At 37.8% G+C, this 26,880-nt stretch overlaps 1 protein-coding gene across 1 annotated transcript; it reads left to right on the top strand.

Annotated features, from left to right (window-relative positions):
* Positions 1 to 860: 860 nt before the first annotated feature.
* On the top strand, positions 861 to 24,577 carry LOC121385844 (zinc finger protein 665-like). Its single transcript, XM_041516632.1, has 4 exons — positions 861 to 1,249; positions 22,537 to 23,742; positions 24,024 to 24,081; positions 24,230 to 24,577. The coding sequence occupies exons 2-4, from the start codon at positions 22,652 to 22,654 to the stop codon at positions 24,518 to 24,520; spliced, it is 1,440 nt and encodes a 479-aa protein (XP_041372566.1). The 5' UTR covers positions 861 to 1,249; positions 22,537 to 22,651; the 3' UTR covers positions 24,521 to 24,577.
* Positions 24,578 to 26,880: the final 2,303 nt, after the last annotated feature.

Below are 26,880 nucleotides of genomic sequence, written 5' to 3'. Positions count from 1 at the left end.
GTCCAAATGTCCGTCTAGTTCTCTTACAGAGTATTCGGGCTATGGGGAAGGAAGCGGGGGGGGGGGGGGGGGGGGCAAGCGGGCATGTGCGCCCCCTCCCCCCCTCCCATTTTAGCAGCAGCGATGCTTTTTCATATATTTATACATGTACATATGTGTGTGCCGCCCACCCACCCAACCTTTTTGCACCTCCCTACGCCCTAGTTCATAAAAATAAACTCGAATGTAAAATGTGCATTTACATTCGAGTTTATTTTTATGAACTACCCTACGCCCGTGACACAAACCAATTTACATCAATTCTATTACAGTTAAAATGTTCTCAAATAATCGATTGTGGATTTTTATTATCGGTCGTCACATCGACTGCTATATAAAAGGCCGTGCTATCTACTATCCTGTCTGAGGGATGGTGCGTATAAAAGATCCCTTGCTATTAATGAAACAAAATGTAGCGATTTTCCTAAGATTATACGTCAAAATTATCAAATGTTTGACATGCAATACTATAGCCGATGATTAATAAATCAATGTTCTTTAGTGGTGTTGTTAAACAAAAACTATCTCAAAATGCTGACAAACACAAAACTAAATTTTCAGGATTAGATTCTTAGCAGTCACAGAATGAAGGAAATGGTTTATTTAACGACACACACACCACATTTTATTTACGGTTATATTGCGTCGGACATATGGTTAAGGACCACACAGATATTGAGAGAGGAAACCCGCTGTCGCCACTTCGTGGGCTACTCTTTTCGATTAGCTGCAAGGGATCTTTTATATGCACTATCCCACAGACAGGATAACACATACCACGGCCTTTGATATACCAGTTGTGGTGCACTGGCAGGAGCGAGAAATGGCCCATTGGACCCACCGACGGGCGTCATAGAATGATGAAAATACATGCATGTTTTATAGGCTAAATGATTTTGTCCGAATTTCCCTATTGTTTTAACGAATTGAGTAAATTGTTCTCCAACACCAGGGGATAGTTGTTCCCCAGCCCCCCCCCCCCCCCCCCAAAAAAAAAAAAAATTTGAAAAAAAGATAATAAAAAAAAAAAAAATTCGCAAATGATAATAGCGGTCCGCATTGACTATGGTCCGAACAGCGGGTCACACTAGTGTCTATTTCCGCTTCCTTTGTGTTGACTTGATTCTCTTGGTGAATATAGTTTATTTGTATAGGCCCCTAGTTTGTTGTATTCTGCGATTAGAGACACAAATCAAGGATCCAGTATCAGGTGGGTATGTTGAAAAAAATTATGATGATATGATGATGATACGAGTGTTTTTATCATTTTATACACAAACTGATATTTACTTTCGGGCTATACTTGTATACTGATAACCAAAATAAAACACTGATTCGGACTGAGTGGATATAAGGATATGTTTTATTTAACGACACACTCGACACATTTTATTTACGTTATATGGCGTCAGACATGGTTAAGAACCAAACAAATATTGAGAGAAGAAACCTGCTGTCGTAAATAATCATGTTATGATTACTGTAAGAAGGTGACAATCATCCCAGTGATATCTTGAGAAAGGTAAATAATCATGTTATGATTCCTGTAACACCAAGGTGACAATCATCCCAGTGATATCTTGAGAAAGGTAAATAATCATGTTATGATTCCTGTAACACCAAGGTGACAATCATCCCAGTGATATCTTGAGAAATGTAAATAATCATGTTATGATTACTGTAAGAAGGTGACAATCATCCCAGTGATATCTTGAGAAAGGTAAATAATCATGTTATGATTCCTGTAACACCAAGGTGACAATCATCCCAGTGATATCTTGAGAAATGTAAATAATCATGTTATGATTCCTGTAACACATAGTGACAATCAGCCCAGTGATATCTTGAGAAATGTAAATTTAACCATGTTTCGACTCCTGTAACACAAGGTGACAATCATCTCATTGATATCTTGAGAAATGTAAATAATCATGTTATGATTCCTGTAACACCAAGGTGACAATCATCCCAGTGATATCTTGAGAAATGTAAATAATCATGCTATGATCCCTGTAACACAAGGTGACAATCATCCCAGTGATATCCAGGGCACAATATTTCACGCGAACCGCTGTTCTGTTCGCGTGTCGGTTACGCAAAGTTAAATTTACGCGAACCGCAAACTGGTTACGTCATGGCCTGTAAACGTTCCGAAATTAAAACTTGCAAACTTCACGATTAAAGGACGTTTATTCACGCAGACATACTACTAGTATTTTGACAAGTGTTTTAGGCTGAATTTTAGATACTTGATGTGCAGCAAATCAGTAAACAACGTTATATTTCAACAGTTGTAATTTGCAACCAGTTAAAGTAAATGCTCAATATAGAGTCGAGCCAAAAGTTTTGAAGAAATGTGCTCAGACCGCTGGGGACGGCTAAATTATCTGCTGTTATTTTATCTCTAAAGGAATATATGTAGATATAATATTGGATTGGCTATAATTTTAACGTAAACAGGAATCCAAGTGTCACAAATTTTTTAAAATACTAACATCGCATTATGAGCTTTAAAAAACCCAAACATTTGGCACGTATCTGTAGTATAGAAGTACCATCGATAAAGTGAAAGTAGCATAGCCACCGCAAAATGCAAAAAGGAATCCCTCGAAATTATTATGTATATATTTCAAAGGCGTAGCACCCATTACACACAGTACGCATGTGCGTAATGCAAAAACAAAATCCGGGAATAGGTCGGGGCTGTCTGTAGTTGTTCTATAAAATATCCTCTTAAAAAAAAGCCTCCAAAAAGGCTCTGCCCCTGCGTGTGCTGTAACCTCACCGTGGTGCACGGGTGTAACATTCTCCTTTGAGAATGGCCAATACAGCACAAAATTGAAGTTTTGAGTAAAATTCAGTATCTGTAAAATTCTGTGATATTTGTGTTTTTGCACAGTTCTTTACACTGTTTTTGTTTGTCTTGAATTTTTATATTGATGTTGATCATCACTTTATTTACTTGCATTACCATAGTTTGTCACCCAATAGCGATGTATTTTTCGTGCTGGGGTGTCGTTAAACATTCATTCATTCATTCCAAAAAGGCTCAGATTGCATCTACAGACGTCCTGAGTTTCAAACTTTTCACTGGGGTAGGCCCTCTGAATATCCCGGCTCGGGCATGCCTTTGGCGTGTGTAATGCTAAGAAAATGTCTGGCTACGCCCCTGTATTTTATTTCAGTACTTTGGCTGATATTCAGTTCTTTTATAATATTGTTAACTTTAGCAAGCATTAAAGACATTTCTTTTTTGTCAAATGTTTTCTTTTGTATTTGTTTTAACTTTGTTTCAGCTAAAAACTATGCATTTAAAATGTAATTTTGAGGTAACCGATCAGGTAACCCACGGGTTACGCAACTATAATTCACATAACCGAACAATTGTTTACCTAGGTAAAAACCACGTGAACCGACTTCTGGTTGCTTCAGATTTCGAAATATTTTCCCCTTGATATCTTGAGAAATGTAAATAATCATGCTATGGTCCCTGTAACACAAGGTGACAATCATCTCATTGATATATTGAGAAATGTAAATAATCATGTTATGATTCCTGTAACACATGGTGACAATCATCCCAGTGACATCTTGAGAAATGTAAATAATCATGTTATGGTCCCTGTAACACAAGGTGACAATTATCCCAGTGATATCTTGAAAAATGTAAATAATCATGTTATGATTTCTGTAACACATGGTGACAATCATCCCAGTGATATCTTGAGAAATGTAAATAATCATGTTATGGTCCCTGTAACACAAGGTGACAATCATCCAAGTGATATCTTGAGAAATGTAAATAATCATGTTATGATCCCTGTAACACAAGGTGACAATCATCTCATTGATATATTGAGAAATGTAAATAATCATGCTATGATCCCTGTAACACATGGTGACAATATCATCCCAGTCATATCTTGAGAAATGTAAATAATCATGTTATGATTCATGTAACACAAGGTGACAATCATCCCAGTGATATCTTGAGAAATGTAAATAATCATGCTATGATCCCTGTAACACATGGTGACAATCATCCCAGTGATATCTTGAGAAATGTAAATAATCATGTTATGATTCATGTAACACAAAGTGACAATCATCGCAGTGATATCTTGAGAAATGTAAATAATCATGTTTTGATAATCATTCCAGTGATGATATTACTAGTACTTAACAGCCTACTTTTTCCAAGTGTTAACTGTATATCACATGATGACAAACATCCCAATGATATTTTTTAGAAATGCAATGATCCCAGTTATGAACTGTGTACCACATGATGATAACCTTTCTAGTGATGATGTTATTAGTATTAGTATTAGTAATGATACATGTGATACGTGTTGAGCACTTTTGCAGAGATGTTCCCAAAAATGTACTTACCTCATTTACCAACTCTGTAACACCTACCGACAACCATGCTTGTGATATTATTAACAATATTTCAAATAATAACTCTGGTATACTAAATGACAACCATCCTAACAAATCTGCAAATATATCTTTCTCAAATATGAACTTTGTATCACATACTGACAACCCAACTATTGGTGTTATTGACAATATGTCTACTAATACCGATAAACCAGATAGAAATACAATAAATACAGACCAGCAAAAGAAATTAATTAATATGGAATCTATAAATTTTCTTAGTTTAAATGTATGTGGGCTCAAAAGCAAATTATTGATAACTGAATTTGTTGAAAATGTCCCCTGCGCGTGCTGTAACCTCACCGTGGTGCAGGGGTGTAACATTCTCTTTGAGAATGGCCAATACAGCACAAATTGAAGTTTAGAGTAAAATTCGGTGTCCGTAAAATTCTGTGATATTTGTATTTTTGGCAAAGTTCTTTACACTGTTTTTGTTTAAACCTTGAATTTTTATATTGATGTTGATCATCACTTTATTTATGTGCATTACCATAGTTTGACACCCAATAGCCGATGTATTTTTCGTGCTGGGGTGTCGTTAAACATTCATTCATTCATTGTTGAAAATGTCATCAAATATGATATTTTGTGCTTTACTGAGACCAAAATGGATGAATCGGATAAACTTTCAATTCTTCTACCTGGTTATACCTTTTACCTGAATAACCGCCAAAACAAACTACGGCCCTCTGGTGGCATAGCTATTGGTATCAAAGAAGAGTTGGTCACCAGTCTCAATATTGATGTCACCGACAAATCAGAATTTGTATCTTGGCTCCAAATCCCAAGTAAGAATATAGGCCTACATGAAAAATTGTTGATTGGTATACTTTATATTCCCCCAATAAATTCCCCTTATTACAAGGAAATTACATTTACTATTATTGAATATGAAATAAATCAGCACACAAAATTAGGAAGTCCATTTATGTTACTTGTTGATTTTAAAGGGACATTTCCGAGTTTGCTGCAACTTTTAAGGTGTTATCGACTAATATTGCCTTTTTAACGATTGTAATTGCATATCAAATATATTTTTCTGCATAAAATATTAGTGGCTGTATATTAAACGTGTTTCTGATCGTTCTAATATTTTTAATACCGTATATCTTCGCCTGTAAGTCGATCTCGGCTATAAGTCGAGTCCCTAATTTCAAGCCCTGAAAACGTATTTTTTTATTGACCCGTTTATAAGTCGACCCATGAAAAACTACTTATAAATATTGAAATATTTCTTATTTTCAGCACATGAGAACAATAATATTTGAACAAAAGAAAATAATTTTACATAAACTTCGGTTTTCACGTTTTGTACATCGCAATATAATCAGACTATTCCAATCAAACTATCATTATTACATAGCATCAAAACGAAATATTCCCTTAGTAGAGAGTGAAAGCTGTTTGACTGTTACTGTATAGTACTGTACAGATGGTTTTGTGCACAGACAACAACTTTATTTATAAACACTGACAACAGATCACTACGATAAAACTGAAAGTATCACGTTTTGCCGCCATATTAATACATGTAAGGAGGATAACTCTGGAAAGTACACTGGTTTGTCTATACACCTATTGCTCTAGATAGTGAACTGCAGAGATCAGTCTATTTTAAGGGAAAGCTCAGTAATATTCATGAAGTTAATCACCGCCAAAACATTGTGTGAACAACCATTAATGCCAGTGACCAGATTTCAAAATAAACTCAGGCAACAGGTAGTTAGTATTGTTTACATTTTTACTATTAGTGATGACTGTTAATTTAACTAAGTGGACTGTTGTCTTGGCATGTGAGTGAGATCGTACGCCTTTTCGCATAACCAAAACCGTTCTAATGCCAAAAAAAATAGGTTATAAAAAATAAATGTGTCAAATTAACATATTTGAGTATAAATACATGGCATACTTCAACAATAAAACTTGTAAAATAATCCCCAAAACAGTAATATTTTTTGGTGAATTTTTTTTACCCTCTTATAAGTCGACCCCCCAAGTTATAAAATAATTTTTGGGTGAAAAAAATTCGACTTATAGGCGAAGATATACGGTAGGTTAAATTTCATTTTATTTCCTAAAATATTATTTTTTCGTATCTACGAAATTATTTGAAAACAGAATCCAGTTTGGGCTCCTTACAAATATTAAGACGACCAGAAACACATTGAATATACAGACACTGATATTCTAAACAAGAAAACATATTTAATATGTAAGTTTAATCGTAGAAATATTTTATTAGTCGGAAATATCTTATAACATAGCAAACTCAGGAATGTCCCTTTAATGCAAGAACAAAATGCCTGCCAGACTATATCACACTTGATGAAGAAGCTGATCTCCCCTATAACATAAATAATGACATAATAGATGTTTTTAATGATATAACTGAACTAGAATCATGTAATGTCCCAAAAGATAGAGTAAGTCAAGATACAGGGAGAATAAATAGTCATGGCACACAGCGTCTAAACCTGTGTAAAACACATAACCTATACATAGCTAATGGTAGAATAGGTAATGATGAATATATTGGAAAACTAACATGCAAAGACAGTAGTGTCGTTGATTATGTAATTGGTAGCCACCAGATTTTTAACATAAATAATTTTCAGGTCTGTAATTTGGACCCACTTTTCTCAGATGCACACTGGACTTTGACCTTCAATATTAATTCATATCACTATCAAGCTCTCACATTACAGGGGACAATATTTCGAAATCTGAGGTAACCGGAAGTCGGTTCACGTGGTTTTTACCTAGGTAACCAATTGTTCGGTTACGTGAATTATATTTGCGTAATCCGTGGGTTACCTGATTGGTTACCTCAAAATTAGTTACGTTGAAATTATATTTTAAAACATATATTTTTTAGCTCAAACATAAAGTTAAAACAAATACAAAAGAACACATTTTACCAAAACATTTCGTTAATGATTGCTAAAGTTAACAGTATTATAAAAAACCCTGAAGATCAGCCCCAGTACTGAAACAAAATACAGGGGCGTAACCAGACATTTTTTAAGCATTATGCACGCCTATGCCGTGCCCGTGCCGGAGAATTTTAAGAGGATATTTTATAGAACAATTACATACAGCCTCAACCTATCCCGAATTATGTTTTTGTATTACGCACATGTGTAATGAGCGCTACGCCTTTGAAATAGATACATAATTATTTGAAGGGATTCCTTTTTTCGTTTTGCGCTGGTTACCAGAGTATGACAAATATTTTGAAAAGTCACTAGCCACAGGGCTAGTGGGTTTGTGAAAACCACTAGCCCACCAAGATAAAGCAGTAGCCCAAATTCTTGATCAATTATAACAGGATTTTTATCTAATTTTTGTAAGATTACACATTTACGAGTATAACAGTAAAATGAAACAAACACTTAAATTATGTTGTAACTTTCAGTTTTGTCGTGTTGTACGTTTGGTCTTTTGTCCAATGTGATCCATCGTTATTGTCCCGTTTTCGCTTTTGCCCACTCCCGGGGTTGGTATGTAAAACCACTATCAAAATAATTAAATTTAAATGAGGGTACGACAGTGTGACACACGGTAATAGATGGTTGAGTGTATTTGGTAGTGGGTTATGCTTCGGTACGGTACTGCCAATTGCTCAAATACAGGGCATTATCCCATGTCAGACCGATATCAAAAGAATAGAACGGCGACATCTAATCCGTTGTTAATTGATGAACAAAAAAGGTATTATCTTGTATCGGCAGCTGTGAGACATTATCCAAACGTAATAGCCCAAGCCGAGTCATTGCATGTGCGGTTACCATTAAAGTAAATTGTTTTCCTGGTTGCCGATAACCATATGTAAGCGAAGTGTTAAATTAGAAAACAATAGGTAAATAAAACAAACACTGAAATTCAAAGCATGACTGGGGTTTGATTGAGATTAACCTGTCGTCGCGATTGGTCATTTCCAAGTTAGCCTAAAACATAATTATGTGCGAGATTAACTACCACGTGACGTGTCCAACCAATCAAAACACGCATGTCATTAGACTTGATTTCCTGTGCCAGAAACTTGAAAGGGAAAAGTAAACAATGCATGCTGTAACCGTAACGATGTAGAGATAGCATGTTACTGCAGTTTGCAGACCTATTTCAAGTGGATTATTATTATATACTGATGATGTTGTTGATATTATTCTATGACAAATGTCACAATCAAATTTATTAAACGAAATTTCAGCCGAGAGAAAAAGAAAAAAAAACAAAAACAAAAACACGATCGAGTGATAAGGAGAGGGGGTGAGAAACCACTAGCTCTGCGGGCTAGTGGTTTTGCGTTTCTCACTAGCCCGAACTTAAAAACCACTAGCCACGGGTGTCGGGCTAGCGGATTTGTCGAACTCTGCTGGTTACGCTACTTTCAGTTTATCGATGGCACTTCTATACTACAGTGACGTTCGAAATGTTTGTTTTTTAAAGCTCATTGTGCGATGGTATTTTTTTTTCTTTCAATTTTTGTGATACTTTTGGATTCCTGTTTACGTTAAAACTGTTTTTAACATATGTAAAATTATAGGCAATCCAATATTATGTCTACATATATTCCTTTAGAGATAAAATAGCAGCAGATTATCTGAGATAATTTAGCCGTCCCCAGCGGTCTGAGCACACATTTCTTTAAAACTTTTGGCTCGACTATACTGAACATTTACTTTAGACTGGTTGCAAATTACAACTGTTGAAATATAACCTTCATTGGACTTTTAACACGTTTTGTTTAGAAGTTAGAACCAAGTATAACCGACCTATCACTTAGTATGCCAACAAGTAAGCCGACTACGCTTGACGTGATTGTTACATTTCCTGTCACCACCAATTTTTGTTTGTTTGATTGTTTGCCTATTTGTAGTCAAATAAGATACAAGGAAAAAAAACAATAGCGTATAAAAATCGCTATACGCAAAACTGTACCGCGTTTCGTATCGAGCTGATCAATTATCCTGGTATACTGGTATACCGGTTTATCGTTGTAGCACTACTCGTAAGACATGCTGCAACTATGTGTTAGCTACAGAAAATAAATGACAATATGCAAGGCATGCAAAACGTTAATATTAGAACTTTATTCTTTGTAAAACAGTCATCACTAAGGCTTTGCTTCACCCCCAAAGACCCGGATGATCGGTAACTAGGCCGTGTGACGTCACGCCAGTTCCGAGAATAAACACATAATCTTAGATGAATAGACAGCAACGACGGCAGTTCTATCGTCTCGAGTTAAACATGGCTGATATAAGACCAGTTTAGTTTGTTTTGGTTAACGACACCACTAGATCACATTGATTTATTACTCATCGGCTGTTGCGTGTCAAATGTTTGGTAGTTGCGACATATAGTCTTCAAGAAGAAACCATCAATATATTACCCTTAGTAGCAAGGTGTCTTTCATATACACCATCCCAGACAGCACATACCTCGACATTTGATATACCAGTCGTGTTGCATTGGCTGGAACAATAAATAGAGCAATGGGCCACCGACAGGGATCGATCCTATACCAACCGCGCATGAGGCGAACACTTTACCACTGGGTTATGTTCCACCATGTGCTACCAAAAAAGATATCAGCTACATTTTAATACAACGTCCTTCGTAGAAATTTGACTGTTTCTTATTCAATACTGGCGAAGGAAGCAGGGGGTTGGGGTTCTGGCACTAACGTCTACGTGGTGGTCAAGTTATGGAAAGGGGACACTGCTATTCACATAAGGAAATTTGACAGTGACAAGGGGAAAACTTTCCCCACCAAGCGAGGTGTTGTCCTTGGTCTTAAACAGTGGATCGAACTGTGTGGATGTAAAAACCAAATTGACGAAACAATTTCAGCATTAAACCAGGGGAAATACGAAAAATTGTTCAGACACCTTGGTGCCAACGTCCAAGTCAGCGTCGACAAGAACTTTGTTGGGGTGGACCTGCGTCAGTGGTGGTGGTGTGATGAAACTAAATCCATGAAACCTTCGAAGAAGGGAATATTCCTTTCTCTACAACAATGGGAGAAACTGAAAGGCTGTTTCACAGTCATGTGTGACTTTGTACCAGAGCTGAACTCGATTGTGCCCTGTGCCATGCAAGACGACCATCAAAACCAGATGGGATTTCTTCAGTGTAACTTCTGCAACCCTAACGAGTGTCACCAGTGGTGAACGAGTTTTGTTTTCGATTAACTTGAAGGTATAAAAGAATGGATTTATGGTTTACACTTCATTTGCTTTGTGACTGTGCTAGAGAACAGACGTGTTTTATGATTCTGACATTCTTGTGCCTTGTTGCACTATCTGGAATGAAGAAGATGGTATCGGGATATTTGAGGGGTGTTAGTAGCAGCAGCAGTAGTGACGAGGATGACATCTTGGTCTGCAAATGTTCAGAAAGACGTACAATCAAATGTAAAAGAGTGGCTACCAAACCAGAAGAACATTTCATTGATCAAACGGATGCTGCCTGTGACAATATGGATGAAAATGAAGATGGTGAAATCAAACAAGCCGTGGATCAAACAGATGCCACTCGAGAATATAAAACAGACGCTGCCTGGGATGAAGAAGACTGCTGTTCGAGACGTTACCTGTTCTGCCATCGTCTCGAAATGCGCCACGTCTACACACAGATGCAGACATTTGGATGGTGGCCAATACAGTTACGCCAGAAACCGAGGGAGCTCGCCAAGGCCGGTTTCTTCTACACAGGGGATCACAATGCCGTTGTCTTTTACTGTTGTGGACTACGCGCCTACCGATGGCAGAGAATGGATGACCCAGTGATGGAACATTACAGACTGTCCCCGAGATGTCCTATGTGAATAACGTGTTCAGACATTAACTGTTTCAAACACGTGTGAGACACTTGAATGTTTTTGACATAACTGTATGTTTTGTCATATATTTTATGTACTACATTTTTGTTGTTTAGTAATAAAATTTTCTGTTGTATCCTTCCGTTATTTATAAATAGCATGACTTTGTGACATGTATGTCAGTTGAGAACCATGTCTCGGTGGGAAAGGTACCTAGAGTCTATTTACTACCATGTAAAACATCCTGTGAGTTATGCAGGTCCTAGTAAACTGTATCAAGCTGTTAAAGCAGAGGGTAAATTTGAAATTCCTCTGACACGTATTAAATCATGGTTGAAAGGTCAAGAGACCTATACCATGACACATCAAGTGAGGCAAAAGTTTCCACATGGTTCGCGCAGGCTTGAAAAGTACTGGAATTTCAAGCCCTGTCTTGAAAAGTCCATAAATTTGAAATTAACCTTGAAAACTGCAGAATGTCATGAAAAGTCCTAAAAGTAATTGGAAAATCCTTGAATTTCTGTATGTTGTGCTTGAAAATATTTATTTCAACAACGATAGTAACAATTTAAAATATTAGCGGAGAGAGCGTACATGTTTTTTGACGAATGCGGATAATTTACTGTTGATTCGATGGCTTCGGTAACTTTCGTACGGTTCCGGTAGCGTCTACAAGTTCGTTCGTATATTTCCGTGATCGTTTGTCAAGCTTAGTTATATTGCAAATGGCCGCTCGCATCAGTGAACACGTTTGAGAGGTAAAATGTCCTTGAATTTCATAAGAAAAAGCCTTTAAAAACCCTTTAAAAACCCCTGAAAAGTCCTTGAATGAAATCAGGAAATTTCTGTATGAACCATGTTCCACGTAATACCTATGTTGTGGAAGGGTTAGACAGTCACTGGCAAACTGATCTAATGGATATGGTCAGTTTGGCTAAATACAATGACGGGGTGAGATACCTCATGGTGATCATTGAACTGTTCTCCAGGTACTTGTGGGTGCTACCACTCAAGTCAAAAACGGGGAACGACGTGGTAGATGCTTTGACAGAATTCTGAAAATTAGAGTCCAGAAAACCCAAACTGTTTCAGTCCGATTCAGGGTCAGAATACAAGAACCATAAGGTCAAAGCATTGTTGAAGTCGCATGGCATAACACAGCTGTTTGCTCTAAATGAAACCAAAGCAAGTTATGCCGAACGGGTCATTAAAACGATCAAAATGCGTCTCTATCGCTACATGTTAAAAAACTTTACTTACAAGTACACAGATGTCCTAGAGAAAGTCGTCTATAGCTATAACCACACCAAGCATCAAATGTTAGGTCAAACACCAGCCAGTGTCAACCAAACGAACGAAGGAGAGGTCCGTATGTCTCAGTACCTGATCAAACCTAAAAAGGCAATCCACAAAAAGAAGTTTACATTTAACATAGGTGATAAAGTACGAGTCAGTCATCTTCGGGGCACCTTTGATCGGGAATACCAAGAGAAATGGTCTGGTGAAATATTTACCATTGAGAAAAGGTACTGGTCTAAAGGGAAAGATTTGTACAAATTAAAGGACTGGGGTGGTGATGCCATCGAAGGGACATTCTATGCAGCTGAACTTCAAAAGGTGACTGAGAATCCTGATCAACTGTACCGTATCCAAGACATTGTGAAAAGGAGAACTCGTAACAAACAGAAAGAAGTGTTGGTCAAATGGCTTCACTGGCCTAAGAAGTACAATTCGTGGATTCAAGAAGCAGACGTTGTTCAATATCAGACAGTATAAAAGACCTCAGCACATGTTTGACTTTTCATTATCATGGAAGAAATTGTAGAGACACAACCTCTGTCAAGAAGTCATTCGGGTGATACCTGGACATTTTTTGGTAAACGTGTGGCCAAATTGGAAACGGCATTTTTCTCTCATATCATCATCATATACGTGGTGGTGATTACGTGTATCATCAACTTATCTCTCGATCGAGGTAATTCTAACTTGTGGACAGCACTACTCAGCGGTAACTTGGGTTATTTGCTGCTAAATCCCAAGATCAAAACAAATAAGCACCATGGATAAGTACATTACCATTCGAAGTACAGACAGCACGTCTTACTTTCCTGACAACACACACTGGTCTTTTAGAGTCAATCTATATGACAGACTACATCTTGGAAAAAAGTGGGTGGTAGCAGCCACCGAAATCACCATTTAGAACTGGGAAGTTTCGAGAAAATGAGACAGCCATGACATTTACGTGTGTTCCAACATCTGCTACAGCTCACACGTTGGAGAAAGAAAGGAGCCCTTGCTGAGACGCATCTGTTTGATAGGGAATTAAAAGGAAAAATCTTTTGTGTTTCCAAACTATGATTACGTACCCCTGAGACTAGAAGATGTGCAGATCGTGGACATCTATATACAGGATGCAGATGGCAATCCAGCCTCATTTATCACAGGACCAGTGACGGTGACACTGCACATAAAGCCGCAGCCTTTTTGGTTTTGAAATATGGCTGAATACGTTCTAAAACATTACAATTATTTAAAACTGATGACGAATATTCACGATTACCATATGACTCTGGGATTGCTGAATGATATGAATGAAGAACAAATGTTGGCCTTGGTGGAGATCGTTCAAGGGTTGCTGGATGTCGATTTTTACAGTATAACAATGAATATCTGAACATGATGAAAATTCTCGTATCACCTGCCTTGATGAATAGAACTAAAAAACGTATATTGAAACAAAACACCCCTTTGTTAGCCTTCATTTTGGACGACAGTCACCTGGATCAGATGAAAGCAAAAACCGTATGGTCAGTGGTCACGGATAGCTGGAGGTATGCAGGAGCTCTATAAAGAGGATGTCTGTCAAAAACCATCATCATTTGAGATAGAACGTTGAGAGGAGCAACATGTCAGACCAGCACAAGCTGTACGTTCCCGACGTGGATAAGTGGACCCGTTTCTACAAACTGCAGGCACAAGGCAAACTTCAACCTCACTTCGAAATTCAACGTGGTGGGCAAAGTCAGATCATGTACAGTGTGGATCGATGTCTAAAACTCTATTATCCCACGTGGAAAAAAGAGGAACAGAACATGCCCCCGGGACCCAAAATCGTCATGGTCTCCCCAACGCAACAGGTGATAGAGCAAGCCAAGGCCGATCTGAAACGGAAACTAGAACAGAGTGGCGTGGAAGAGAAACGATGTGTGCAGACTGGACAAAAATGGCTCAGGCATTTCTGAGAAGGCTATAAAAGGGGGCATGGCAGTTTAAACATCGGCAGTTTCAACATAGCCAGTTCACGTCGAACACTTCAACAGTCAACAACATGAATCAGTGTCGTATTTGTGAAGAAAAAAAAAGTTTTGACCCACGACCTAACTCGGCACGTACGAAATAAACATGGACTCTTGGAATCTGGCAGTAAGTCTTCCCAGGAGCAGCAGCAGCACCAGCAGCAGCAGCATCCCCTAAGATTGTTACATCCGTTCACCATGATCGTGTCGGGACCCACGTCGTGTGGAAAGACATTTTTGTTGTACAAACTGCTAAGGGATGGTAAAATCCAGCTGCCTCCCCAGCGCATCACCTGGCTCTACAAACGATGGCAACCCCTGTATGATATGATCAAAAAGGTTGCTCATGTGAAATTTGTTCAAGGAATACCCGAGAATTTGGAAAAGGATCGTTATTTGGATTCGAGTCAGAAATCTCATCGTGTTGGATGACCTGATGTCTACAGCTGGAAAAGACTCGCATCACCAACCTGTTCATGGAAGGAAGTCACCACAGAAACCTCTCTGTGATTGCCATCAACCAGAACCTGTATCACAGCAAGGACCCGACACAGAGAAGAAACTGTCATTACCTGGCACTGTTTAACAACCCCATCGACAAGCATCAAGTCCTAACCTTGGCACAGCAGATGTATCCTGGAAATACTCGTGATTTCATGCAGCGGTTTGAGAAAGCTACCCACAGGCCCTACGGATATCTCTTGGTGGACTTGAAACCGACCACGCCCGAAGCTTGGCGCCTTCGACCTAATGGTTTAGAGACGGGACCGTCCGAATGGTATAAAAGCACGAATGTAATGGCGAATGTCTCAGAAGAGTTGCAGCCACCGATGAAGAAAGAGGTCTACGTGCAAATCATGCAAAGAAACACATTCAAAAGAAAACTGCCAGGCATACCCGCCTACAAAAGTGACGACGAAGAAGAAGATGAACCCTATCTGAAAAAAGTCAAGAAGATGCAGTCTTGCGATACGTGTGGTCTGGTCTTTAAAGACGGAAGCGACTTGCAGCGACATCTGCGATTTAAAACGTGTGAGGAGGGAAATGAAAAAGAAGAAGACCTGTCGCCCGACCTAAAAAACGAAGGCATTCGTCTCATGGTGGAACGTGAATTCGACATCAATCATGACTATATCGAAAGCAAGAGAAAACGCTGCGAAGAAAAAACCATGTCCCAAGATGCCATCGAAAGAAACATGAAGGCTTTACAATGGAAGTTATTTAAAGACACGTACTCTCGCTTTCTGGCCTATATGCATTACTTTGACAAAGGCCCCAACACGAGGAAGCTTCTGCAGTCTGTGAATCCTAACCGAGATGTCAGACCACAGATTCGTTCTAAATTAAATCAGTATTGTTCCTGGATCGGCGAATATTTGGACGAAGTAGACGACGACGATACCGATGATGATAATACTGATGACGAGGACGAAAATTAAGAGAAATGAACACTCATATTATTCACATGTCGCCCTTAAGGCCTCTCGATGTAACCCATGTGTGCCCATTTTATATATGTGTGAGTGATTTTTAATATAGAAATAAATGAAAAACCAAACCATTGCGGTTTTTTTTGTTGTGATTGGATATTTCTACCGCTGATTGTACAAAGGTGAAAGGAGGCTGCTTAAAAAAATTTGTAACATAATAAATCAATAAATAAGCAAACAAATCAATAAAAACAAATAAACTATAAAGTATTAATCTTTTTTAAAATAATAGAAAATATTTAATTTCCCCACTTCAGATACGAACGGCGTACCTTCCTCTGGACACGAACTCGTTCGCATTTGACTACTTCACACATGTAAACAAAGCCTGTCATTTAAATCAGATATATGCGAGTGGGTAAAGCGCATTCTTTGGGTATGTTAAAATAGTTTAATAATCTTGTGAATGCGCTAGCGCGGGAGATATAGTGGGACGAGAATTCTATTTTACACCCATTTAAATCATTTCTTATTTCACGTCTTTAAGAATGTAACTTCTAGTTCCTAAGAGTATTGCCACCAACAATAAAATAGGATACCACCGCTTCCCGGATGTAAGCAGTTATAACCATTCAACATTCAGTGCGCTAAAATTAAACACACTACGTCGCATCGGGCCAAGTCCTTAGAAGTGGTTTTGTTTAACGACACCACTAGAGCACCTTGATTTATGAATCATCAGCTATTGGATGTCAAACATACTTTTGACAGTTTTACAGAGGAAACCCGCTACACTTTTCCATTAGTAGCCAGGGATCCTACACTTCCCACAGACAGGATAGCACGGGCGTTGCTAAGTACGATGGATCGGGGCCGGGCTAAATACGTCAGGACTAGACTAAGTACATTGGGGGCCGGTCTAAGTAGGTCAGGGCCGGTTCAGTAGAACGTTGCACACGGCACAGTAGGCCAGTCTAAGTAGGTCAAGGTCAGTCTAAGTAGGTCAGGACCGGGTTAATAGGACGAGGTCACGTGACAAGGCCGTGACGTCATCAAGGTCAAGGTCACGGAAAGTAGTTCATGACTCCCGGTAGGCCCTAATACTACTCCCTCCACAAATATTCACTTACCTTCGCCACGCCTGCATATGTCTGACCATGCCTATGCTTTAATATTAAGTGCCAATGTTAAATATTAGTAGCAAGGAATCTGTTTATATACTCTTCAAAAGAAGAAACGCAAAACCATTGTCGTAACATTTGGAGAATTGATTTAATTATTGAATGGTGAGTCCGATAATTACTAAATGTTGCTGGATTGTTCACAATTCACTCTAGTCCATTGTGAGTAAGTGATAGGACACACCACCAAGGTCAAGGTCATCTGGAGTCAATACCGGGTGTGGCCTCCGCGTGTGTTGACAACTGCCTGGCACCGCCTGCCCATTGAAGCAACCAGAGTACGGATGACGTCCCGGGGGATGGTGGCCCACTCGGCCTGCAAGGCTGCTGCCAGCTCGGGCAGGGTCTGGGGCTGTGGTTGTCGCTGTCGGAGGCGTCGGTCCAACTCGTCCCATAGACATTAATGTTGTTGTTCTGTAGGAAAGCCGTTGTGAGACGTGCTGTGTGAGGCCTGGCGTTGTCATGTTGGAACACTGCGTTGGCGTTGGCCATAACTGGAACGATGTGTGGCCGGAGGATCTGGTCAATGTAGCCCTGTGCATTCAGGTTGCCCTGCACGTGGACCAGGTCAGCTCTGCCAGTGTGTGAGATGGCTGCCCACACCATGACACTACCCCCGCCGAATCTGTCCACTTCCTGCACGCAGTTTGCCGCATAACGTTCACCACGACGCATATACACGCGAAATCTTCCATCATGACGTCGGAGCAGAAATCGGGACTCGTCACTGAACCACACCTGTCTCCATCGCAGTTGAGGCCATTGTCGATGAATCTGGCACCACTGCAGTCGGAGTCGACGGTGTTGTGGTGTTAAGATGACACCTCGAACTGGACGTCTGGCACGAATTCCTACCTCACGTAGGCGGTTCCGTACGGTCTGGTCGGATATCCTGCGCAAACCTGGTATTGCTGCGGCTGTGGAGGTGGCAGTAGTCAATCGTTCCCGAAGGTGGCGTACCCGGATGTAGCGGTCCTGCCCGGGGGTAGTGACCCGTGGTCGACCGGATCTAGGGAGGTCACGTGTTGATCCATGTTGCTGGTAACGGTCCCACAGTCTGGAGATGGTGCTTGGGGACATATGGAATGCCCTGGCAACGGCCGTTCTGGATTCGCCTGCGTCTAGTCGGCCGATGGCATTGTTTCTCTGAGGTTCACTGAGACGTGGCATGTCCTGGATTGTCAACTGTCGGCCAGATACAGAGGCCAGGCAAGCGAACACCCTGCACTTTTATACTGTCGGTGTTCATGTTGCACGTGCAGACAACGCACGTGCAGTGGTGACATGGTTTGCACGTGGCTGCGTTTTTGCGAATATTCACATTTTGGAACTTTATTGTACAGTAGCTGCGTTTTATCGAATGTAACCGTGGGAATGTGTTTGGGACATGCAATGACCTTATATTCACAAAGCATGAACCGGTAGGAAACATAAAATCGGAGTTATAACCCATTTGTACCCTTTTGCGTTTCTTTTTTTGAAGAGTATATGTACCAACTCGCAGCCGTGGCATGCAAAATGTCTTTATAGGTTCTGTATATAGGAAAGAGATCATTTTGATCTAGCCTCTATGTGATGGGGGGAAAAGGGCGTCTTTTTTGCATTAATTCAGGTTTTTAAAAAAATTAATTAAAGGGACAGACAGGCATATTTTTCGCCATTGGGTCCGTTTGCAATCACTAAAGTCAAACATACTTATATTCTATTGTTTAAATGATCCATTCCCGAACATCCGAAGTGTTTCCAGTCATCCTGGTGTTTCTAATACCACAAAATGCATTATTCATATTTTTAAAAACACGTGCGTCTGAGAAGTAACGTTGAAGGAGTCGCGTTTTAGTCTATTTTTGAGGATATTTCACCGTCACATAATCTTCTTTTTTTTTTTACTCTGTTGTATTCAAATTTGTTACAGGTTTCTACATTAACCAAACTGAGTGCCCATTGTTACGGGTTGAAACTAACGTCTAGGTGAAAAGTATGCCTTAGTGTTTAAAAACTAGGGTCTGTTCCTTTAAATTGTTTAACATTTTTTATAGATATTTTCTCAAGCGAGATTTGTTTAATTGAATTGACGTTTGAATCTGTTTACATACAAAATATTACTTAGAAAAAAAAAAATACTCAAATAATTTTTAATTTTAAAAATAAGTAAAGTAATAAAATGTTTTGGTTAATTGTAAAAAAAATATTTCTCCTTTTCTAATAAAAAATTTTCATAAATAGGAAATACATCTTTAACAACAGAACAGAACAGAACCTTATTACACCCAGGCCGTTAGGCAAAGCCATGTGGGGAAACATGAACAACACTGTTCGACATGCCAATATAGGATGGGGTTTACAGGAGGCTATTAAAGAATAAATCGTATAAGAATATAATATATAAATGCATATACACAATAATACAATACAATGGAATGCTTCCAGTAGTGTGGTATACATTGATACAGATATATCTACTGTCTTCTTAATTTATCATTAATTATTGTAATTAATTTACCAACTTTTTCTTAGGACACCTATTTTATTACTTATCAATAATTCTTTAAATTTCAGGGTACTGTGGTTTTCATAAAAACTATTGTTTTAGGAATCATTTTCGGTGTTCCTTAAAGAATTCAAAAGAGAATAAATAATGATCTTCATCGCCAATATCACTAGAGTTACATAGTGTGCATAATCGATTTTCTACGGTATTGTTATTTGCTATTTCAATTGTGTGGTAGTAATTTCATGTTATAAATTTGAGTCTGGTGATCTCTGAGGGAACCGGAAGTCGGTTCATGTGGTTTTTACCTAGGTAACTAATTGTTCGGTTACGTGAATTATAGTTGCGTAACCCGTGGGTTACTTGATCGGTTACCTCAAAATTACGTTGAAATTATATTTTAAATACATAGTTTTTAGCTGAAACAAAGTTAAAAAGAAATACAAAAGAAAACATTTGACAAAAAAGAAATGTCTTTAATGCTTGCTACAGTTAACAATATTATAAAAGAACTGAATATCAGCCACAGTACTGAAATAAAATACAGGGGCGTAGCCCGACATTTTCTTAGCATTACGCACGCCAAAGGCGTGCCCGAGCGGGTGAAAAGTTTGAAACTCGGGGACGTCTGTAGATGCTATCTGAGCCTTTTCGGAGGCTGCTTTTATTTTTTTCTTCTTTTTTTTTTAAATCTTTTTTTCAAGTCAATTTTAAGAGGATATTTTATAGAACAATTACAGACAGCCTCGACCTATTCCCGGATTTTGTTTTTGGATTACGAACATGCATACTGTGCGTAATGGGCGCTACGTCTTTGAAATATATACATAATCATTTCGAGGGATTCCCTTTTCGGTTTTGCGGTGTCTATGCTACTTTCACTTTATCGATGATACTTCTATACTACAGATACGTTCCAAATGTTTGGTTTTTTAACACTCATTATGCGATGTTAGTATTTTACATTTTTTTAAAACACTTTTGGATTCCTGTTTACGGTAAAACTGTTTTTAACATGTGTAAAATTATGGGCAATCCAATATTATGTCTACATATATTCCTTTAGAGATAAAATAGCAGCAGATAATTTAGCCGTCCCCACCGGTCTGAGCACATTTCTTTAAAACATTTGGCTCGACTCTATACTGAGCATTTACTTTAACTGGTCGCAAATTACAACTGTTGCAATATAACGTTGTTTACTGGTTTGCTGTGCATCGAGTATCTAAAATTCAGCCTAAAACACTTGTCGAAATACTAGTAGTACGTCTGCGTGAATAAACATCCTGTAATCATGAAGTTTGCAAGTTTTAATTTCTGAACGTTTACAGGCCATGACGTAACCAGTTTGCGTTTCACGTAAATTTAACTTTGCGTAACCGACACGCGAACAGAACGGCGGTTCGCGTGAAATATTGTGCCCTGGTATTTCTCTAGTGTTAGGTTATCTTTATCTGCAGACAAAATTGCAATATTATTGTTCCACGGTTTACGATACTGGCCATGCTGTCTTAACTTGATTTGTTTAAGAACTGAGGTTTTTGTTGAGAATCCTTGGAACATTCATGTATCTGTCATACCTAGGCTGTTAAATAATTGTTTAATATGTTGGATCCATGTATAGCTGAGTCCATTTAGGGAAGAATCATGTAACATAAATTCATGTAATAAAAATATAGTTTTGTTTGTTTGCCAGATACAATTCTAGTCCAAAAACTAATCATTCTTTGTTGCATAATTAATTTAAGTGGTGTACGTCCTAGTTCTCCATATAACATGAGTATTGGCTATGCCTTTTTTAACAGGGACTAAACGTCTCAATGTGTGTGTATACTTTCAATAATATCCGTGTTTTCATAGCCCCATATTTCACACCCATATAAAACGATAGGTAATACTATAGTGTCATAGATTTAACTTAGATTCTATTGATAGATTTTTTATCATTCGCTTTAGTTAGAAATAAATACATTGCGTTTGTTGCTTGTGTTCATGTTTTTGTTGTATTTTTTTTTTTTTTTTTTAATAAGATGTTTATAAATAGGAAATACATCTTTAACGACCATGGACGTAAGTTGGTGGGTTTTTTCTGACTCAGTAAAAGTTAACTTACGTGTTTGATAAACAGCAACTGAAGATTTTGACATAGCCAAGTCAGTTTCGTAAACTGAAGTTATACTTAAGTAAAATCAGTTTTCTTTCTTCTGGGGGTACGGAGAATTTTTTGAATTAAATTATCAACATTTGTTTTAGGCAATTTGATTGATAATTTTGTTTATATTCTTGTTTTTACGTTTAATATTGCATAATTATTTTATACAATTGTTTTAAAGTATTATTGAAAGCAAACACTTCAACATATTTACATTATTTAATTTCATCAAGTCAATTGGAAAATTAATTACAAATATCAATTTTACCACTCCACGAATTATGGATTTTTATAATTGATCGCCACATCAGTAGAACCAAACAGATAAATGTTGAGCACACACACACACACACACCCCTCTCTCTCTCTCTCTCTCTCTCTCTCTCTCTCTCTCTCTCTCTCTCTCTCTCTCTCTCTCTCTCTCTCTCTCTCTGTCACTTCTCACACATTTATTTTCTTGCATGCCCATGATTACTACTCATGACGCCGACACCGTCAGACTGATTGTACATGATTTGAAAATTGTTCCACCATCGCTGCATAACGTTAAACTGTCACCAACGCCAGTGTGCACCTGTCATACTGTATGTGCATGGCGTCAAAACGATGTGCAACCAAAGTATGTGTCCTACTTTGTTTCTATTATATCAATTCATTAGTAGTTTTCTATTTCAGTGCTAGCTGTATAGATACTAGTACTGCAACTTTGAAGGCATGTCAGATGTTACTGAGCACAGAGTAAACTCTAGTCTGGAAAACGTCAGCTGAAGACCTGCATCTGGAAACCAACATGTCGCTCAGGGTTAAAGGGTGTTTGCAATGTGAAGTCTGTTCAAAGAGTTGTAAAGGAAAGTCTCTTCTAGAAAAACACATGCATGTTCATACTAGTGAAAGACCTTTCAGGTGTGGAATGTGCTTAAAGGATTTCTCAGCCAAGGCTGACATTAAAAAACACATGGTGATTCACACTGGAGAAAAACCTTTCAAATGTGAAGTGTGCACAAAATGTTTTACACAGAGTTCCAGCTTAAAGCGGCATATGTTAATTCATACTGGCGAGAAACCTTTCAAATGTGAAGTGTGCACAACATGTTTTGTACACAGTTCCAGCTTAAAGGAGCATATGTTGATTCATACTGGCGAGAAACCTTTCAAATGTGAAGTGTGCACAACATGTTTTGTACACAGTTCCAGCTTAAAAACACATATGTTGATTCATACTGGGGAGAAACCTTTCAAATGTGGAATGTGTACCAAATCTTTTGCTCAGAATTCCACCTTAACACAACATATGTTGATTCATACTAGGGAGAAACCTTTCAAATGTGAAGTGTGCACAAAATGTTTCAAGGTTCGTTCCTACTTAAACCTACATATGTTGATTCATACAGACAAGAAACCTTTCAGATGTGAGGTCTGTTCCAAATGTTTTTCACATAGTTCCAACTTAAAGAGGCATATGCCGATTCATACTGGTGTGAAACCTTTCAGATGTGAAGTGTGCACAAAATGTTTTACATGCAGTTCCAACTTAAAGCAGCATATGTTGATTCATACTGGCGAGAAACCTTTCAAATGTGAAATGTGCACAACATTTTTTGCACACAGATCCAGCTTAAAGAAGCATATGTGGATTCATACTGGGGATAAACCTTTCAAATGTGAAGGATGCACAAAATGTTTTACACAGAGTTCCGGCTTAAAGCAGCATATATGGATTCATACTGGGGAGAAACCTTTCAAATGTGAAGTGTGCACAACATGTTTTACACGGAGTTCCAGCTTAAAGCAGCATATGTCGATTCATACTGGGGAGAAACCTTTCAAATGTGAAGTGTGCACAACATGTTTTGTACACAGTTCCAGCTTAAAGGAGCATATGTAGTTCCAGCTTAAAGCAGCATATGTCGATTCATACTGGGGAGAAACCTTTCAAATGTGAAGTGTGCACAACATGTTTTGTACACAGTTCCAGCTTAAAGGTGCATATGTAGTTCCAGCTTAAAGCAGCATATGTCGATTCATAGTAGGGAGAAACCTTCCAAATGTGAAGTGTGCACAAAATGTTTCAAGTGTCGTTCCTACTTAAACCTACATATGTTGATTCATACAGACAAGAAACCTTTCAGATGTGATGTCTGTTCCAAATGTTTTTCACATAGTTCCACCTTAAAGAGGCATATGCTGATTCATACTGGTGTGAAACCTTTCAGATGTGAAGTGTGCACAAAATGTTTTACATACAGTTCCAATTTAAAGCAGCATATGTTGATTCATACTGGGGAGAAACCTTTCAAATGTGAAGTGTGCGCAATATGCTTTGCACAGTGTCATCTTAAAACAACATATGTTGATTCATACTGGCGAGAAACCTTTCAAATGTGAAATGTGCGCAACATTTTTTGCACTCAGATCCAGCTTAAAGAAGCATATGTGGATTCATACTGCGGAGAAACCTTTCAAATGTGAAGTGTGCACATGTTTTAGATGGAGTTCCAGCTTAAAGAAGCATATGTCGATTCATACTGGGGATAAACCTTTCAAATGTGAAGTGTGCACAACATGTTTTGCACAGAGTTCCAGCTTAAGGCGATATATGTCGATTCATACTGGTGAGAAACCTCTTAAATGTGAAGTGTGCACAACATGTTTTATATAAAGTTCCAGCTTAACCTTTAGACTACTGGATTAATTTTTAACAAAAACCACATTGAGTGGGTACAAGTTTATAATTTTTACTCACATATATTCACTTAAATGTTTCATAAATACATGAAATAAAGTTCATATCTGAATCGGTAAGTATTATTTTCGTGTCTTTTTTTGTAATTTTTATTATTTTAGATCGGCTAATGGTGATTAAAATTAGGCGAAAAATCGAAAAAGTTGCGTTTACTTACGGGCATTTGTGGCCAACTGTCCAGTATTTATGTCCATTATTCCCGATAAGAGTGGTTTTCTGACCAGAATTTTTTTTAAAACCGAAATACGATTCATATTGCAATATTTGGTAATTTTCGTTGTTAGTAAAACGATCAAATTTTTATCAAATTAGCTGTTACAATCAGCTATCGATCCCTGAAAATTACCGCGACGTGCCGGATTGTTGTCAAGCGAAAATGCTTGCCGAAAACCACTTTTTGAACTCAAAATTTCAAGGTATTTTCAATTGAAAAAATCAAAACAAAAACCACCATTTTGAAAAAAAAATCTTTTTTCTTTAATTATATTTCCGTTTCCGGTGAGTGTCGTGTGGAAAAGGGCGGGAAATATGAATTGGGGAATGCACTGTATACAGTGTACAGTATATTGACTGACGTCACTCGCCTGCAGTAGTCAGAAGGTTAAGACGACATATGTTGATTCATACTGGTGAGAAACCTTTCAAATGTGAAGTGTGCACAAAATATTTTACGCAAAGTTCCATCTTAAGACGATATAAGTTGATTCATACTGGTGAGAAACCTCTCGCTTAAGACGACGTAGGTTGATTCATACATGAAAGAACTGAACTGAAGATGTAGATTGAGTGACATGTTTCTAGACAAAACAAGTGTGTATCCATCTCTGATGAGGATTTAGTGACTGATGAGAAAGAAGTAGACAAGTAGTAATTCAGCCTTTAATTATTTATTTGTTCATTTTCTTAGTTGACTAGAAATATATATATTAACTGTATCGTAAGTCTTTATGCCAGAATGATCAAATGATTGACCTCAAGTAGCCGATGATAAATAATGTTGGAAAGTATAAGTGTATTTTCATGTATCAGTTTTAAGGTATTATAGATTTTTAAAAATACTTCATTATATCATAACTGTGTATTACTTTACTGTTCTGATTTAACAATACTACTACAACTTTTGACTGTTAACTTGTTTTATTAGGTAATTGATAACCTAATAATCAAAATGATCCACTCACCAGATTGTATCAACCAGTACAACTAATATCACAAGCATTTGATAATAACTGGAACCGAGTTTGTTATTCTATTTAGGCGTATCATAAAATATTGTTTGTTTTCGGTTACCCGACCGACCCTAATTTGAACCTGCCGACCCTAAAACTTTTTTTGTATATCCAAAAATGTTTGTTTTAATGTAACAACGATTTCCACGAAAACATTCCAAAACTATCACAAGCACAACTTTGGTGTCCTTTAGGGGATAACCCTACTGTGTTTTCCGATTTGTGGACGTATATCGGTGGTTTTACTGTCGCAAATTTAGTTTTATTGGCGACCCGTTGTTTTATTCTAACAATTGATTGATGGAGTTACTTCCCTTCAAATTGAAGTTCGGTAACTTTCGTGAGATATCGGGCGAAGAGTTGGAAAATTGTTTTCACAAATATATGCAATCTTTTCCGATTTACTCTACATCTAGCGTAGCGAGGTGTTCCGATTAATAATAATAATAATAACTATATTTAATGATTTACTCCAGCAACAAACTGGCCTTGTAGAAATTTAGTGACCTTCTGATAAACTAGGGGAGAGAATGTTTACCGATACTGATGGATTTTACTGCCAAATCAAATGATTAAATATGTCAGTAAGATCTCGATGCGTTTCGTTATTTTTTGTAAGTGGTCACTGGGAACTTCACGGGTTTCCACTAAAAACAATGTCAGAATGACCATGTGTTTGACGTCCAATAGCCAATGATATTAAAGATAGAAATCAATGTGCTCTAGTGGCGTCGTTAAATAAAACAAGGTTTAATTTTCAACATTCGTTTGAGTATCCTGAGCATTTGTACTGCATTTCTATTCATTGGACCAATTGATTGCTTCAAACCAAGTGTGTACTTTAATACTGGATGCATACAGAATAAAACTAACATTGCAAATTATAAAATTGGTAAGTCAACCATTTCTTAGATACACTAGGAAAGATAATATTCATAAAAATCTTTTTAAAATGTTATTGTTATTATAAATGTAGAACTCTTCATTTCAGTTTTTATTAAAAAAAAATAGTTTTAACTTATTTACTGGTTTCTATCCAATTAAGGT

The sequence above is a fragment of the Gigantopelta aegis genome, chromosome 12 (assembly GCF_016097555.1).
Source record: "Gigantopelta aegis isolate Gae_Host chromosome 12, Gae_host_genome, whole genome shotgun sequence".
Lineage (NCBI taxonomy): Eukaryota > Metazoa > Mollusca > Gastropoda > Neomphalida > Peltospiridae > Gigantopelta > Gigantopelta aegis.
Note: the sequence above shows the minus strand (reverse complement) of the source record. Positions and strands in the feature narration are given on the sequence as shown.